Source organism: Vipera ursinii (assembly GCF_947247035.1).
Source record: "Vipera ursinii genome assembly, chromosome: 13".
In the NCBI taxonomy this organism is placed as follows: domain Eukaryota; kingdom Metazoa; phylum Chordata; class Lepidosauria; order Squamata; family Viperidae; genus Vipera; species Vipera ursinii.
Genome location: NC_139526.1, coordinates 15,274,280 through 15,291,739, shown reverse-complemented (window position 1 = coordinate 15,291,739; position 17,460 = coordinate 15,274,280). Strand labels below are relative to the sequence as shown.

Genomic DNA, 17,460 nt, shown 5'->3' with positions numbered 1-17,460 from the left:
TATATATATATATATATATATATATATATATATATATATATATATATATATATATATATATATATATATATATATATATATATATAATAGTATAGCTAAAAACTAAGAATAATAATAGTATAGTATAGTATAGTATAGTATAGTATAGTATAGTATAGTATAGTATAGTATAGTATAGTATAGTATAGTATAGTATAGTATAGTATAGCTAAAAACTAAAAATAATTCCATAAATTCTGCAATCTTATTTGCTGCAGAAGAAATTGGAACTTCTCCTTTCTCACAATACTTTTGCCCCTTCTTTCCTTCTCATTCACCCAGAATTTTTCCTTCATTCCTTCCATCCCCTTAGTTTTCATCACGACTTTTAAAACTTTTAATAAACTTTATTTAAAAAACAACAACAACAACCCCACAATAACCCGTGATTGCAAAGACAGGCCAGGACTGGGCGGGGTGGGCCTTTCCTTCCCCTGCCGGAGCACTCCCGCGGCGACTGCACCTTCCCGGTTCCCCTCGCTCGCGGGCTCCGGGCTCGGCTCGCTAGCCGGCCGGGCGCGCGCGCAGAGCGGCAGGGCGGGCCAGGCGAGGCCGGGGCTCGGGGCGGCGGGTAGGCCGCGGCCGGAGGCGGGCCAGGCGGCGGCGGCGGTCTCCTGCCGCTCCCGAGGCTGCTCCGCTCCGCCCCCCCGGCAGGATGGCGGCGGCGGCGGAGTCGGGGGCCGGGCTGGAGAAGCTGCTGGCGCCGACCCTGCTCGGCTTCTTCGTGTACAACCCTCGCCTGGGCCCGCGAGAGGGCGAGGTGGGCGGGCGAAGGGCGGGAAGGGAGAGCGGGGACCCTCCGGCCGGGGCGGGGAGGCGGAGGGCCGGCCGGGGCTGCCTCGGGGGCGGCTCTGGCCGAGGGGCAGACCCGGCCCTTCTCTCCGGACAGGCCGAGGCCCAGCCGGGGTGAGGGAGGGAGGGAGGCAGCCCGGGGGGGTTCACAACGGGGGGGTGTCTTGCAGTGTGTGTCTGTGTGTGTAATAACAAACTGGAGAGAGAGAGAGACATGGGGGAGCTGGTTGTGGGAGTGTCACAACTGGGGGGGCTTGAGTGTGTGTCTTTGTGTGTAATAACAAACTGGAGAGAGAGAGAGACATGGGGGAGCTGGTTGTGGGAGTGTCACAACTGGGGGGGCTTGAGTGTGTGTCTTTGTGTGTAATAACAAACTGGAGAGAGAGAGAGACATGGGGGAGCTGGTTGTGGGAGTGTCACAACTGGGGGGGCTTGAGTGTGTGTCTTTGTGTGTAATAACAAACTGGAGAGAGAGAGAGACATGGGGGAGCTGGTTGTGGGAGTGTCACAACTGGGGGGGCTTGAGTGTGTCTGTGTGTGTAATAAACGAGAGAGAGAGAGAGAGAGAGAGAGAGAGATGGGGGAGCTGGTTGTGTGGAAGTGTCACAACTGGGGAGCTTGTAGTGTGTGTATTTATTTATTTATTTATTTTAATTCCATTTATATCCCGCCCTTCTCCGAAGACTCAGGGCGGCTTACAAGCTTAGCAGTAGAGACACAGATGGGGGGCTTGGTTGTGGGAGTGTCACAACTGGGGGGGCTTGTGTGTGTGTGTGTGTCTGTGTCTGTGTAATAACAAACTGGAGAGACAGATGAGGGAGCTGGTTGTGTGGGAGTGTCACAACTGGGGGGCCTTGGAGTGTGTGTGTTTGTGTGTGTGTGTGTGTGTGTGTGTAATAAACTGGAGAGACATAGATGGTGTTGGTTGTGTGTGAGTGTCACAACTTGGGGGGCTTGGAGTGTGTGTTTGTGTGTGTGTGTGAGTGTCACAACTGGGTGTGTGCGTGTGTAATAACGAGAGACACAGATGGGGGAGCTTAGTTGTGGGAGTGTTTATACAATTATAATAGGTAAAGGAAGTTGTGGCTGCTACATAATGTGTGTGTGTGTGGATACATAATAATAATAATAATAATAATAATTAATAATAATAATAATAATAATAAGCCTTTATTGTCAAAGTACAACATGTGTACTTTGTGCATACATGTATGCAGACATATTAATATATTAATATGTTATGTATATATCCAAACTCCTGATGCAGATACTCCTTGACTTACAACAGATCACTTAGCGACCGTTCGAAGTTACAACAGCACTGAAAAAAAAAGTCACCTTTGACTGTTTTTCAAGCTTATGACTGTTGCAGCATCCCCAGGGTCTCGTGATCAAAATTCAGATGCTTAGCAACTGACCCGTATTTATGACAGTTGCAGTGTCCCAGGGACGTGTGATCCCCTTTGCAAAGCCAGCGGAGAAGCCAGTCAGTTAACAACCAAGTTACTAACTGAACAACTGCAGTGATTCATTTCACAGCTATGGCAAGGAAGGTCGTAAAATGGGGCAGATCTCACTTATCAACTGTCTCAAGAATAGAAAGTTTGGGCTCATTTGGGATCGTAAGTCGAGGACTACCTGGATAGGGTCTCCTGCTTGAACATGGGGTTGAACTAGAAGATGCCTTACGCTTTAACGCACACTTCTATGCCTTTTCCCCTTTTGCATTCATATAACCTGCACGCATGTACATTTTGCATCCATGTACAACGTGCACATGTATACTTTGCCTACGTGCAAATTCCTTCTTTTTCCACACAAAAAAATATATATTTCAGACCTTTAAGGGCCCTATTCACAGACTTGTGAATTAATGTAAAATGCAGTAAGTTGTGAAGGCCTGCAAAGGTATTGCAGAGATATATTTAAAATAATGAATTAGGTGTTTCGTTTCTAACTTCAGGAAGAAAAGAAGATCCTCTTCTATTACCCGAACGAAGCGGAGAAAAATGAAAAAATCAGAAATGTTGGATTATGTGAAGCCATTGTTCAGTTTACAAGGTACCAACAATCCCCAGGTCTGCATGTCTAGTAGTTCATTTATTTGTAAGAAATGAAACTTATTTGGCTCTTTTCAGGGTTTTTTTTTAAAAAGACTGCCCAGCTGATGATCAGATTAGACCTTTAAGATGTGTGGACTTCAACTCCCAACCTTTCTTCTTTATTTGTTTTGTTTTCCAAAAAAAAAACCTATGAAAAACAGAGGCTGGAAGAATTATAGAACTAAAATTGTCCTGTGAGTTTCTTGGCTAATTAGGGTTTAAACTAAATTTCTCAAGACCATGTCAATTGGTTTATGTATTACTTAAGCAAGGAGGTCTGAGAACATAACGGGATTGATACTTTCCTCCTGTGTGAGTTTTATTCTATTTGTTGACAGTTGGAAATCAAAACAATAATGGGTTATTTTATGTTACCCCTGGTCCAATTGAACATTTAAACTGTGCTAATTCATACAATATTTTTTCTTCTTCTTAGGACCTTCAGTCCTACAAAACCCGCAAAATCCCTACATACACAGAAAAACAGACAGTTCTTCCATGAACCGGAAGAAAATTTCTGGATGGTTATGGTATATAAATACACGATACTGTTCTTTCAAGCAATTTTCTGTAATTCCTTGAATGTGCATCAGGTTTTCTTTTTACACCCTTTATGTTGAAAATGTCTCTGGGATGGTTTACAGGTGAATAACAGTCCATGCTGTCAGAATCCAACAAGGGGGCTGGATAGGAGGGGCAAAGAAATCTATGACAGGCCCCATTTCTAAGCTATAATTGTAAGAATTGGTGGATGCAATGAAACAGTTCACAAGCCTGATGGAATAACTCTTGCTGGCTGGCAGTTCGATCAGAAGTTGTAGGAGAAGGAGTGGCAAAACCTGGGGACGGAGTCAAAAGAGGAATCAGCCTAGAATCCCTACACAGCCACAAGTGAACTCCATTGACCCTTATCCAGAGCCAAAATAACCCTCGGCTCATCCTCATTTGCCTGCTGTTCTCTAGTTGTCCTCAGAAAGACCTAAAAAAAGCTAAAACCTGCAAAACAAAATTGCTTAAATGAACTGCTTCATTCCTTCTTCAAGGTTGTACGGAATCCGGCAATAGAAAAACACAAAGATGGCAAAACAATTGTTGAATATCAAGAAGAAGAGTTACTGGTAAGAATTAACTGTCACGTTGGGAATGTTAGTAAATGCAGCTGTTGTTTTCCTTCTCTTTGAGTTGAACCCTTCAAGGCTTGTCCTTTCTGCCTTTGCCCCAACATCTGCAAACAACTCCTGTGATGTGCACTGCCGTCCTCTAATTTCGCTTTTAACGTAAGGTGACAGCACAGATATCTTTTTTATTATATCTTTTTTATTATCGTATCAGCTTACTGCATTTTTCCCGGTTCCCAGCAAAAAACATCAGCAATTCCTTGGGGTGATTTTTTTTTCTTCTCACAGGCATTCCTCTAGGAATATGGTTTGAGACAAAGACCCCGCAGATACAAAGCGTCAAAAAAAGTGATCTTGTCATTTATAGGTTGCTGGAAAAATACTGATTGCCAAGTTTATTTTATTTTTGGAAAACAAGCCTCTGTAACTGAATGCATCCTTAGTCAAAATATCAGCCTTTGTGTCTTTGTGGCAGTGACTTTCTGATTCTGAATCTCTTATAGGACAAAGTTTATAGCTCGGTGTTACAGCAATGTTACAACATGTATAAGGTCAGTTTTGCTATAATATTTGTTAATTAAGCTGGAGTGGGTAAAACAGCCTTTACTTCCCTAATGTAAAATGGAATACATTGCTCCAATTGTTCCAAAGTGTGGGCAGCAGAAATATATCTCCAGGGCTGAATATTTATTGATACGTATGCCGTGTCACATTTCTTTCATATTATTTCTTGTCACGAACTATTCCATTTTTGTATCTGTCCCTTTTGACAGGACGCAGATTTTTTAAAAAAAACGGATTATAATCTAGTAGGTTATAGAAAGAAAAAGGAAGAAAGGGCCGATCAGCAATTCCAAGTGATAATCACTTTGGATTGCAGTAGGATGCAAAGGGAATAAATTAATGAATAAAATGGCATGTGATGTGGACTGTCATACATGTATCGTTGATGCGATGTGGACTATTTTTTGCAATACATTGGTTGAGAGGGAAAGATGTCACCCATTAGCGATCAGAAATATACAGTGCTTGTCATCTGTTACAAGTCTTCTGTAAATAAACTCCTAAGTGCCGTACAAGCATCATTCCTAAAATAATGGGAGTGTAATTTTTTTCCTTTGAATCCAGGAAGTTGAAATTCCAGGGCCAAAACTTGGTTCAGCATTTATATCTTGAAAAACAAGCTGTGGATTAAATAATGATTTAATTGCCCCATTGTTTTTCCCCCCCTTGAAAATAACAATTAGCTTTTTAATGGCACGTTCCGGAAGGCCATGGAAGATGGAGGCATAAGGGTTCTGAAAGAAAGGCTGGAGAAATTCTTCCATCGGGTAAGACTTTCCCCCTCTTATAATCTGAACGACAAGTGGATGTTTCAGAAGCTGGCACTGGAATTTCTGCTAGAAAAGTATAATAAAGTTATCGATCGAAGTGAATATATGTAGCTCAGATTTGAAATGTGGGTCCTTGGTGGTCTTTGAGCCTGGTTGTTTTCTTGCAGACGTTTCATTACCCAACTAGGTTTCTGTCGGGGGCGGATTATTACTCCCCAATCAGAGGAGGACGGACCGTGGCTCATTCGCATGGTGAACATCAAAGAAAGAAATCCGAGGCATATTCTACTGTAAACTTTTAATGAGAAAACAAAAGACCTAAACTGACTACATTCTCTCATCAGGCAGAATAGAAAGTAAGAAGTAAAGGAGTAACTCTGAGAAACTTTTTCTAGACATGCACACAAAACAGTTTGAAACCATAACATGGCTGGACATGCGAGATTCACTATGGTTACATGATAAGATAGTCACACAGGTGCAGAGAGCAGGGGGAAATGTACAGATAGAAATGAGCTGCTGGCAAAACCAAAAAAAAACAGCAGTGACAGTATTATCACCAGTGTTATTTCTAACATCTAACACCTAGCGCTGATAAAATTACCTAGTTGGGTAATAAAACGTCTGTGAGAAAACAACCAAGCTCAGAGACCACCAAGGACCCATAGTCATTCTCTTTCTCCACCTCTTCCTGTCCTCCCCTTCCCTCCTCCTCTTCCTCGCCAGAAACCCTACTCCCTTCTAGCACTGAGGATGTTACCTAGTGTGAGAATGAAATGTCTGCAAGAAAAGAACCGAGCTCAGAGACCCTCAAGGGCCTATATTCCTTCTCCTCCCCCTTCTCTTCTTCCCTCCTTTTTCCTATTCCTTCTCTCTCTTCTTTTTTTCTACTTTGCCTCCTCTTCCTCCTCCTCCTCCTCCTCCTCTCCACAAACCCCACTCCCTTCTGGCCCTGAGGATGTTACCTAGTTGGGTAACGAAACATCTGCAAGAAAATAACCCAGCTCAGAGAGCAGCACATAACGAGTTAGAATTGATGGACGGATGGAAGGGTGGGGTTACTTAGAATCCTGGCAAAATTCTATGGTAAGACGAGCAGAAATATCCACTAGACTTTTTTTTAATTTGGTCTCAGCGCTTACTTTCTCCTGTAACTGTTTATCTGGAGAACGTTGGATCAGCTGATTATGTCCCACCTAGCAGTTCGAAAGCACGTAAAAAATGCAAGTAGAAAAATAGGGACCACTCCGGTGGGAAGGTAACAGCGTTCCGTGCGCCTTTGGCATCTAGTCATGCCGGCCACATGACCATGGAGACGTCCTCGGACAAGCGCTGGCTCTTCGGCTTTGAAACGGAGATGAGCACCGGCCCCTAGAGTCGGAAACGACTAGCACCCATGTGAGGGGGAACCTTTACCTTTTTTTAATAAAATTTTCCCATGACCATCGGTCCCTAAGCTCTTCGGATGCCGCCCCCAATCACCGCCGTCGTAGCTTTTGAGTCCTTCCACTTTGCAGCTGATCGTCCTCTTCTCCTTCCCTTGGTGTCCCAGTACTTGCAAACGCTCCAGTTGCAGCACTGCGATCTGCTGGATGTCTTCTGCGGCATCAGCTTCTTCCCGTTAGACAAGATGACCTACTTGAAAATCCAGTCCTTCATCAACAAGATGGAAGAAAGCTTAAGCCTGGTCAAGTACACGGCCTTTCTGTACAACGACCAGCTGATCTGGTGAGGACCAGAATGTCTCTGGGGAGCTTCAGCAGGTGGCTGTCGTGGTGGAGTGTGAAATATATGTGATAACAGGGCGAAGTAGGGCGCTCGTGTGCGCAATCATTGAGTAGAATCTCTCTGGGCACGCTTAGCATTCTTCCCTGCACACGTCGGTCTCGCCATAAGAGTAGGAATGTGACACGGATGGGACCTACTGGCAGAAGGAGGAGACAATTCCCCTTTATTTCCCAGGCCACAGGATATACTCTTTCCTTGTCAAGCCACCCGCTTGTCCAAATATGCTTTTCACTAATTGCTAAATTCTTAATCCAGCTGTCTCCTACCTAATCTACTTTGGCAGTCAAAAGTAGAGGCTTTTTTTAAGAGTAGACTGGACAGCCGCTTGTTTGAAATGCTATCGGGGGTCTTCTGCTTGAGCAGAGGGTTGGACTAGAAGACCTCCCAAGGTCCCTTCCAACTCTTGTTATTCGTCTATTCATTTTTTCCTAGGTCAGTCGGAAAGGAAACGGAGCAGTTTTTTTGAGCACGGGACTAGCTGAATAGCAGCCGTTGTTTCGGACATAAGGACCTCATTGTTGCCAACTGCATGCCAGGGGGGGAAAAAAAGGGTGAAATGATTTTTTTTAATTTATTTTTTTTTAAATCCAATACTCAGCTTCCCAGAACCTTAGTTGGTTTCCCCCCCCCCCCAAATTTGGAAGGACAGCTTCAATTTTGAAAGAAAGAAAGCCCGTGCCCAAGCTGATTCTCCCCCCCCCATCCTCTTTTTGACCTTACACAGAAAAAAAATGTTGGATTTTAAACGCAAACGAAAGGGCTTTGTGCAGCTTGTGACATGGATGTAACAGAAACCAAAAGGGCTTCTCTTCAGCTGTGTTTGCTTTTAGGGTGTTTAATGACATGGCACAGCTGCCGGTGGCCTCCAGTTTCACTTTCAGAGCGAGAGCTCAAAAGGGTTTTTCTATTCAGAAGAAGTGATTAAGGGGCCGAGAGAAGAGGCTTGCGATAAATAATAATAATAATAATAATCAGTACTTTTTTTGTAAAACAAAAAGGTGCCAGAACTTACACGTGTCATATAACCTGCCTTGCCTACCCTACAAGGTTCCATCCAAAAAAGGTGCCGGAACGCCGTTCTGAGCGTTCTATGGAAAAAAAAGCCCTGATAATAATAATCAATAGAGCTCTGTCTAAAATAATTACCGACTTGAATGGGTTTTGAAGAGGCTCCTCCAGGTTTTAATATAAAAGGTTGACTTCAGATTTGAGGCATTTGTTTGACTTTAGTTCTGCACATTGACCAGTTAAAGTAGCAGTAGTTCGTAATTTTGGGATCATACCTGACGGGGGATCCCTTCCCAGCCGATTTCCTTGGGAAATTGGTAATTTGTTGGCCTGCCTGTAGATCAGGAGTGTCCAGCCTCGGCAACTTTTAAGACCTGTGGACTTCAGCTCCCAAAATTCCATGCTGACTGGGGAAATCCTGGGAGTTGACGTCCCTAAGTCTTAAAAAGTCGCCCATGTGAAAAGGTCTTCTGTTCCTGAGATCTGGAGCAGCTGCTGTCAATCAAAGGACTCCAAAGCCAACGGTGTGTCCCAAACAGCCTAGGGAAGTCCATTGGGAAAACCTTGCAAGTTCTCGAAAGTGTGGGCACGCCGAAAGATTAAACGTGCTTTAAGTAACCTTTTTAACCACCGTCCCAGCCGTTCGAAAGCACGCAAATGCGAGTAGATAAATCGCTACCACTCGGGAAGGAAGGTAACAGCGTCCCGTGAATCTTTGGCCTGCAACCACATGACCACAGAAATTTTCTTCGTACAACGCTGGCTCCCTCAGCCAAGAAACCGAGGTTAGCCCCAGAGTCAGACACGACCGGACCAGGGGTGACTTGTTACCTTAATTTTCTTAAACTTCACAGGAGTGGCTTGGAACAAGAGGACATGAGGATTTTGTACAAGTACCTCACTACCTCGCTTTTTCCAAGACACATGGAACCTGAGGTGAGTTGGGTGCCTTGTCTCCCCCGCCCCCTCCCCCCGGGAACATGTGGTAACCCTGGTTTAATGAGAAATAATGTCAGGCGCAAATCTCATTTGCTTAAAAAACCCCAAAACCCTCCAAAACTTTCCTTGACTTATCGCTTCTCTTTCAGCTAGCCGGAAGAGATTCCCCCGTACATATAGAAATATCCGGAAATCTGCAGCATTATGGGAGGTAGGCATTCCTTATCTCTTGTCTCTTTTCATGCCTGGCGGGGTGGGTGGGGTCTTCAGTCCGAGGGTCCCCAGGTCTCGTTTGCACCCCTTCCCCACCCACCAGCACCAGCGGCTGAAAATGGGCAACGGTTGGTTGCTGCCGTTTTGAAATAGCACAAAAACTAATAGGCTTGAAATTTTTAACACGGTTACATAGACAACAGCAAAGTCTTTCCCAAACAGGAGAAAATTGAGAATCCTGGCCTCTCCCCATCGAAATGACATTTCCCGATACTCCCATATTACACCCCTCCTGCGTGAGCTGCATTGGTTCCCAGTTGCTCTCCATATGAGATTTAAGATGCTGGTACTGACCTTTAAAGCCCGACATGGCTTAGGCCCGGGATATTTGCAGGACCATCTGCTGCCGGGAACGACTGCCCATCGCCCGGTGCGCTTACACAGGGAGGGCCTACTCAGGGTGCCGTCGGGTAGACAATGTCGGCTGGCAACCCCCAGGGGAAGGGCCTTCTCTGTGGGAGCGCCAGCCCTATGGAACCAACTTCCCCTTGAGCTCCGGATGGCCCCGGATCTCCGGTCCTTTCGTCGCGGCCTTAAAACATTTCTTTTCCATCTTTTCCATAGGGATTTTTAAAAATGTTTTTAAATATTTTATCATTGGGGCTTTAATTTAATTTTTTTTTTAACATTTGTATTATTGTCTTTTATTGTTGTTAGCCGCCCTGAGTCCTTCGGGAGATAGGGCGGCATATTAAGTCCCAAAAATAAGTAAATCAATAAATTTCCAACTTGGCCTGTTGTTATCTTCATTCACCCCCATTGCCAAGGGACGCCCCCCAGCTACTGAACACTGGCCCATTGCAGTTTAGCAGTCGGATCATTTTGTTTCTCTTCAGGATCTGATTTGCTTGATCTGCTGATATTTATCCAAGACTCCTGTGTGTTAAAAGCAAAGAAACGGAGAAGGGATTCGTTTGCTTATCAGCTCTTATTAAACCTGGCTAGATGTCTTGGGTTAGAAAGCTATACATGTGGCCTTTTCAGATTTGGGCCAAAGTCTTAACAGTTGCATGTGGAAAGATCCGATCTTTGTTTTTTAGGTTCCTTACTGGGCCTCTGAATCTGAATGACCCAGAAGCAAGATGCAGATTCCCCAAAATATTCGTGAACACAGACGATGCTTATGAAGAGCTTCATTTGATTGTGTATAAGGTAACTTGCCTTATTTCTGTAAGATGTAGTGATCCTCTAATTTGGATGGAAAGGGTCTATGCCCTAGATCAGGGGCCCCCAGTCCGTGGACCAGGACCGGGCCACGGCATGCCAGCAAACGGGCCGCAGAAATGAGCAAAGCCCCATCCACGGGATGCAGGCAGGCATCACACAAACGGAAAAACCTCTCTCCGTGTAACCAGTCCCTGGTGCCCAAAAGGTTGGGGACCTCTGCTCTAGAGTCTAAACCTCTGTTCCTCAACTTTACAACTCGCAAGATACACGGACTCGCAACTCCCAGAATTGAATGGCTGGGGAATTCTAGGAGTTGAAGTCCACACAGGTCTTAAAAGTTGTCAAGGTTGGACCCCCTTGCCGCCTTCTGGAAGTTATGGTGAACCTGCGATTAGGATCCTACCCTTCTTGGCTTCCAACTCTCATAATCTCCATCCCTTGGCCATGCTAGCTGGGTTTGATGGTAGCTGGAGCCCAATTTTGGTGGGGTACCAGGCCTTCCCTTTCCACAGTCTAATAAGTTACCCTTTCATCTCAAGAGAGCAAACCTCCAAGCAGAAGCCTTTGTTCATGCTAGCTTGGGCCAACATCCTTTACTTAGCTGTAGAGCGGGACTGCAGAAATGAGTTCGCTGAAAAACGGCTGGTATGATCCATCTTTTGTCCCTTCCAGGCAATGAGTGCAGCTGTCTGCTTTATGATTGATGGTGAGTATCAAATAATAATTGTTGAAATCACTGTTCCTGTCTCGGGTCCCCAAATCCCATCCTCTGAACATTCTCCGTGGGCGTTTGCATGTGAGCTGTGATAGTCCGTCCTCTGTAAGATTTCCAGAATTTTGTCATGATAGGATTGTTTGAACTATTTCCTGTTACACACGAAAGCGAAAATACCATTTTTTTTCCTTCCCTTGTCCAAGAGCCACAATTGGCCAGCGAGTCATCAAAACCCCACCCCCCCAAAAAAACACCTCAGTAATGAAGTAAAGATTTGTCTAAATTGGAGCAGCCTGTGGCTTCCGGAGCTGTTTTCCTATTCCTTTGAACTCAGCAATGTAGATGCTTGTAGTGTACATCTTCAAATAGCAATACCAAAAATGCTGAGGGAAAAAATTCCACCCCTGAATAAATAAAACTCCTGGGACCAACCCGTAGCAGCGCCTGGCCCAGCCTCTATTATATAGGCCAGTTTGGCACAGTGGCTAAGGTGCTGGCCTAGAAAGCAGGTGTCTGTGAGTTCTAGTTCCACCTTAAGCATGCAAGCCAGCTGGGTGACTTTGGGCCAATCACCAGGAGACGGTGAGTTCTAGCACCACCTTAGGTATGAAGGCCAACTGGGCGGCTTTGGGCCAATCACCAGGAGACGGTGAGTTCCATCACCGCCTTAGGTATGAAGGCCAACTGGACGGCTTTGGGCCAATCACCAGGAGACGGTGAGTTCCATCACCGCCTTAGGTATGAAGGCCAACTGGGCGACTTTGGGCCAATCACCAGGAGACGGTGAGTTCTAGCACCGCCTTAGGTATGAAGGCCAACTGGGTGACTTTGGGCCAATCACCAGGAGACGATGAGTTCTAGCACCGCCTTAGGTATGAAGGCCAACTGGGTGACTTTGGGCCAATCACCAGGAGACGATGAGTTCTAGCACCGCCTTAGGTATGAAGGCCAACTGGGTGGCTTTGGGCCAATTCCCAGGAAATGGAGAGTTCTAGTTTCACCTTAACCAGGAAAGCCAGCTGGGTAACTTTGGGAAAAGTCCCTCCCTCTCTCAGCCCAACCAACCTCACAGGGCTGCTGTTATGGGGAAAATGAGAGATGGCAGGGCAATCAAGCGTCTTCACTGCCTTGGGTTACTTACAAAAATAACAAAGGCGAGATAAAAATCCAGCCCATAAATAAATCTCATCTCTCCCCACACCGTGGCTCTGAGACTTTTCTACCCTCTGCCCCGAACAATTGCCTGCCGTATTAACAATTGTTCATACTCAAGTTACCTTCAAGCAGGTGTATATTTGCTCACTAATTTGGGAGCAGAGCAGCAGGGTTATTTTATTTTATTATTATTATTTTTTTAAAAAAAAATGCTCTGCCTTTTCTGGAAATACTGAGAACCCCAGTCTGACCAGTGCCTTTCAGATTCCTTACCTTTGGCAGATAATTTGGTATGCCCAAGTCTCGGCCCCTTGGCATTTATGCAAACCGGTCTCTTGAGGGTCTGGGCCTTGCATGTGTCACCCCAAGGCTAAGCCCTCGACCTTTTTTTATTTTTATTTTAATCCCATTTATATCCCGCCCTTCTCCGAAGACTCAGGGCGGCTTACAATTTAAAGCACAAATCAACGTGCTTAGCAATAGCCTTCATTCTGTGAATATGCCTGCTTATTAGGGCTTTTGGGGGGCCCCCAAGCTGCATTATTACAAAGTCAGCTTAATTGCCCCCAACAATCTGGGTCCTCATTTTACCTACCTCGGGAGGATGGAAGGCTGAGTCAACCTTGAGCCTGGTGGGACTCGAACCTGCACTAATGGCAGGCAGCTGGTGTTACTTGAGGCATTAGCCCACTGCTCCACCAAGGCTCAGACCTTCCCTCTGAGCCACGTGGATCTGCCCTCCGTGCTCGAGGTGGAACAATTCTCACCTTTATTCTCCCCTCCTCCTCCCCTCTTCCCCAACTCTTTCCCAGCCTCTGTGCAACCTACGTTGGACTTTTGCCGCCGACTGGATAGCCTCGTGGGGCCTCAGCTTACCGTATTAGCTTCGGATATCTGTGAACAGTACAACCTCAAGAAAAGGATGTTGGGGTAAGTTCCTTTTTTAAAAAAAAAATGGGGGTGGGGGGGAATAGGGAACGGCACCTTCTTAATAAGGGACAGGTATTTAAGAGCCACAGAAATGTCCTTAGCGGCGCGGTCCGTTTCAATTGGCCAAGCAGATGATGGTTAAAGAGGAGTAGGATCTACGTTAAAGCGGTCTTTCCCATCTTTTCAGTCCTCCCCGTTTTCCGGAGTAAGGAGTAGCCATCCCTCTCTGATTCCCACCCCAGTGAAGGACACGGGATTCCCCCAGTGGGGATAGTTTGCAAGTTTGGGTTGAAGTTGACCCTGACAACAACCTTGTTGACTGAGGGAGCAGAAACCGGGACAGAGGATGTATTGTGCGAAGCCCAACAATGGGAGATACCATCTTTGGCCGATTCATCTCCTTGTAGTTTGTTCCCCTTTGCTTCCTTTGTTAAGCAAAGGAAGGTTCAGCACTCTTCCCATCTCAGGTTGATAGATGAACAAAGTACTAGGACAGGGGTCCTCAAACTTGGCCACTTTTAAGACTTGTGGACTTCAACTCCCAGAATTCCCCAGCCAGGACCCCTGTACTAGGAGATCCCGCGCTGAAATATATCTTCATCCTGTTTGCGGAAAGAGCGGTGATGCCTCCTTTGACCTCTCCCTTCATCTCTTTCTTAGGTCCGAGAAGGACCCTCAGTTTAAATTCATCTACTTCAATCATATGAATCTGGCCGAGAAAAGTACCATCCATATGAGGAGAACGTCAAGTTCCTCCCTCACGTCTGTCCATCCTGACTTGATGAAGATCCTTGGCGATATCAACAACGATTTTACGAGGTACCCTCTCCCAGAGAGAGACAGAGAGAGAGATGGGGAGGGAGGGAGGGAGGGAGGGAAAGAGAGAGAGGAGAGAGAGAGAGAGAGTGTGTAAACCACTTAGTTTCTAAGAAAATGCTGTGGATATTTTGTTTAATCCTCAATTGATTTGCTGATTTTTATTTATTTATTTATTTATTTTAATTCCATTTATATCCCGCCCTTCTCCGAAGACTCAGGGCGGCTTACAAGCTTAGCAGTAGCCTTCATTCTATGTATATGCCTGCTTATTAGGGCTTTCACACACACACCCAAGTGGCATTATTACAAAGTCAGCTTACTGCCCCCAACAATCTGGGTCCTCATTTTACCTACCTCGGAAGGATGGAAGGCTAAGTCAACCTTGAGCCTGGTGGGACTCGAACCTCCACTAATGGCAGGCAGCTGGTGTTACTTAAGGAGGCATTAGCCCACTGCTCCACCAAGGCTCCACCAAGGCTTTCAGTGTCTCCTACCCCTCACCCCCAATTTATTTCTAATTGAGTTCTTTATACTTCTGAAAATCTGATCTCCAAACTTGGTTGTTTTCTTGGATACCTTTCATTACCCAAACTAGGTAACATACACAGTGCTAGCACTGATGAGGTTACCTAGCTGGGTCATGAAACATCCGCAAGAAAGCCACCAGGCTGAGAGACCACCAAGGACCCCTCATTCCAACCCTGACCTACCAATATTTTCTTTTTTCTTTTTTTTTTTTTGGAATCTGATCTCCTTGTTTAAAGGGTGGACGATGATGAGGAAATCATTGTGAAGGCTATGAGCGACTACTGGATTGTCGGCAAGAAGTCTGATCAGCGGGAACTGTACGTTATTTTGAGTCAGAAAAACGCCAACCTAATTGAAGTGAACGGTAAGGAACTCTTAAAACTCTTTAAAAAAAATATTAAATCGTCTGTCCATTCGGCGTCATTTTCCATCTAGAACCGTCATTGTCAAGCACGAGAGAAGAGCAGTGAGGAGGTTGGTGTAAAATCTGAGGCAGAAGAAACAGAAGGAAATGCAGATATGAGTGAGGCAGACCTAGAATTTGCATTTGATTCAGTTATGTGTAGTATAACAGAATAACAGAGTTGGAAGGGCCCATGGAGGTCTTCTAGTCCAACCCCCTACTCAAGCAGGAAACCCTATACCATTGCAGACAAATGGTTGTCCAATCTCCTCATGAAAACCTCCAGTGATGGAGCACCCACAACTTCTGGAGGCAAGAAATTCTACTGGTTAATTGTTCTAACTGTCAGGAAATTCCTCCTTAGTTCCAGGTTGCTTCTCTCCTTGATTAGTTGCCATCCGTTGCTTCTTGTCCTGCCCTCAGGTGCTTTGGAGAATAGCTTGACTCCCTCTTCTTATGTGCTCTGAAGACCTGAGATCCTTAAGGCATTACTTCCACCAGATTTGTGGAGGCAGTGATATCCCTCCTAGCTTGGAATTCTGGGAACTGTAGTACGTCTCAATCAAGGAGGTGAATTCCAGAGAGGCTGTGCCAAAGACTTTTAGTAGACTTGATTACTGATATTCATTGATCATCTTTTGTATGTGAAGCTGAACTTTTCTGAGTAGGCACAAAGTTTTGTAGTTGCCTAGACCAGTGTTTCTCAACCTTGGTGACCTGAAAATGTGTGGACTTCAATTCCCAGAATTCCTCAGCCACGTGGGCTGAATTCTGGGAGCTGAAGTCCACGCATTTTCAGTCCTTTCAACGGTTCCAAGAAGGCTCCACACCCATTTGCACCACTCAGGTGACCTTGAGGACACAGATAAACCTCCAAGTGGCCTCAACGACTCTCTAAAAGGAGGCAAACGGCCGGCTGTCTGCAAGGAGTATAAATCTTTCCATTCCCCACCATCCAATCAGAGCTGAGGAAGCTTCTGGGATGAGAAGCGAAACCTCTTCAAAGAGAGGGCGGAAAAAGTCCAGTTGCCTCGTGAAAAAAAGCACCTTTGACCTGGAGGATTGAGAATCTCCATAGACAGATAGTTCTGAAGCTTTTTGTAGGCTGTCCCTCCAAAATAAATGAATAAGTAAAATTTTTAAAAATGGCTCGGAACCATAGAAATAATGCAGAAATAGGCAGCCTTTAGGAAACCTACTAAAGACGACGCTTATTGTCCTACTGGTAGTAACTTTTCAACACTGAGTGCTTCTTTCAAGCTGTAAAACCCATTCTACGTGTGTGTGTGTGTGTGTGTGTGTGTGTGTGTGTGTGTGTGTGTGTAAACCTCAGAAAACATATATATATATATATATGTGTGTGTGTGTGTGTGTGTGTGTGTACGTATATATGTATATATGTATGTATATATATATATTCTATGTATAGCAGGCTTATACATAGAATGAAGGCTACTGCTAAGTTTGCAAGCTGCCCTGAGTCTTCGGAGAAGGGCGGGATATAAATGGAATTAAAATAAAAATAAAATAATTCTTTCTCCCTTTCAGAAGAAGTAAAGAAACTTTGTGCAACCCAGTTCAACAACATTTTCTTCTTGGATTGATCAGCCGTGGCTCTCACTCTTTGAAGACAGCATCGAGACCCCTAAAAGGCATAATTTGTTTACTTGGGACCAGCTCATTGAGTCACATTACTGGCCGGCATAACGACAGTAGTAAAGCAATACTTGCTTTGTAAAGAATCCGCTTTCTACAAAAATCATGTCCTCGCCTGCCATACCTTCTCTTTTTTAGATTTTAAAATATTTATGTTCCAATGGATTAAACTTGGTCAGACTGAAACCTGTGTCCGTCCTTCCTTGTCTCTGTCTGTCATTGTGTAACTTATTTTACTGGAATAATAAAACTTAAAGATGTTACCATTTTAATAAACTTTCTTCCTCTTGCGGTTCTCTTGTCACAAAATAAGCGTGTTTTATAAGGCTGCTGCCTGCCTTGTGATGTTTTGACGGCCTGGAAATACAGGCAGTCCTCAACGACCACAATTGAGCCCAGAATTTCTGCTGCTAAGTAAAACATTTGTTAAGTGAGTTTTGCCCCATTTTATGACCTTTCTTGCCACCGTTGTTAAAGTGAATCACTGCAGTTGTTAAGTTAGTAACACAATTAACTAAGAGAATCTGGCTTCCCCCATTGACTTGGTTTGTGAGAAGGTCACAAAATGGGATCACGTGACCCTTTTGGACACCATCATAAATGGGATTAAAATAAATCAGTAAAATAAAATATGAGCCAGTTGACAAGTGTCCAGATTTTGATCATGTGACCACAGGGATGCTGCAGCGGTTGT

At 44.8% G+C, this 17,460-nt stretch overlaps 1 protein-coding gene across 1 annotated transcript; it reads left to right on the top strand.

The window, feature by feature from the left end:
* The first annotated feature begins 412 nt into the window (after positions 1 to 412).
* CCZ1 (CCZ1 homolog, vacuolar protein trafficking and biogenesis associated) lies at positions 413 to 16,952 on the top strand. Its single transcript, XM_083372944.1, has 15 exons — positions 413 to 799; positions 2,795 to 2,892; positions 3,370 to 3,463; positions 3,977 to 4,051; positions 4,555 to 4,602; positions 5,299 to 5,382; positions 6,938 to 7,113; positions 9,036 to 9,117; positions 9,270 to 9,331; positions 10,434 to 10,545; positions 11,233 to 11,266; positions 13,243 to 13,360; positions 14,021 to 14,179; positions 14,944 to 15,071; positions 16,659 to 16,952. Exons 1-15 carry the CDS (start codon positions 695 to 697, stop codon positions 16,712 to 16,714), a joined length of 1,431 nt encoding a protein of 476 aa, XP_083229070.1. The 5' UTR covers positions 413 to 694; the 3' UTR covers positions 16,715 to 16,952.
* Positions 16,953 to 17,460: the final 508 nt, after the last annotated feature.

Coding starts and splice junctions, on each gene's coding strand:
- CCZ1 (XM_083372944.1), top strand. CDS start 695: ATGGCGGCGGCGGCGGAGTCGGGGGCCGGGCTGGAGAAGCTGCTGGCG. Junction 4,052..4,554: donor ATCAAGAAGAAGAGTTACTG/GTAAGAATTAAC, acceptor AATCTCTTATAG/GACAAAGTTTATAGCTCGGT. Junction 15,072..16,658: donor CAACCTAATTGAAGTGAACG/GTAAGGAACTCT, acceptor TCTCCCTTTCAG/AAGAAGTAAAGAAACTTTGT.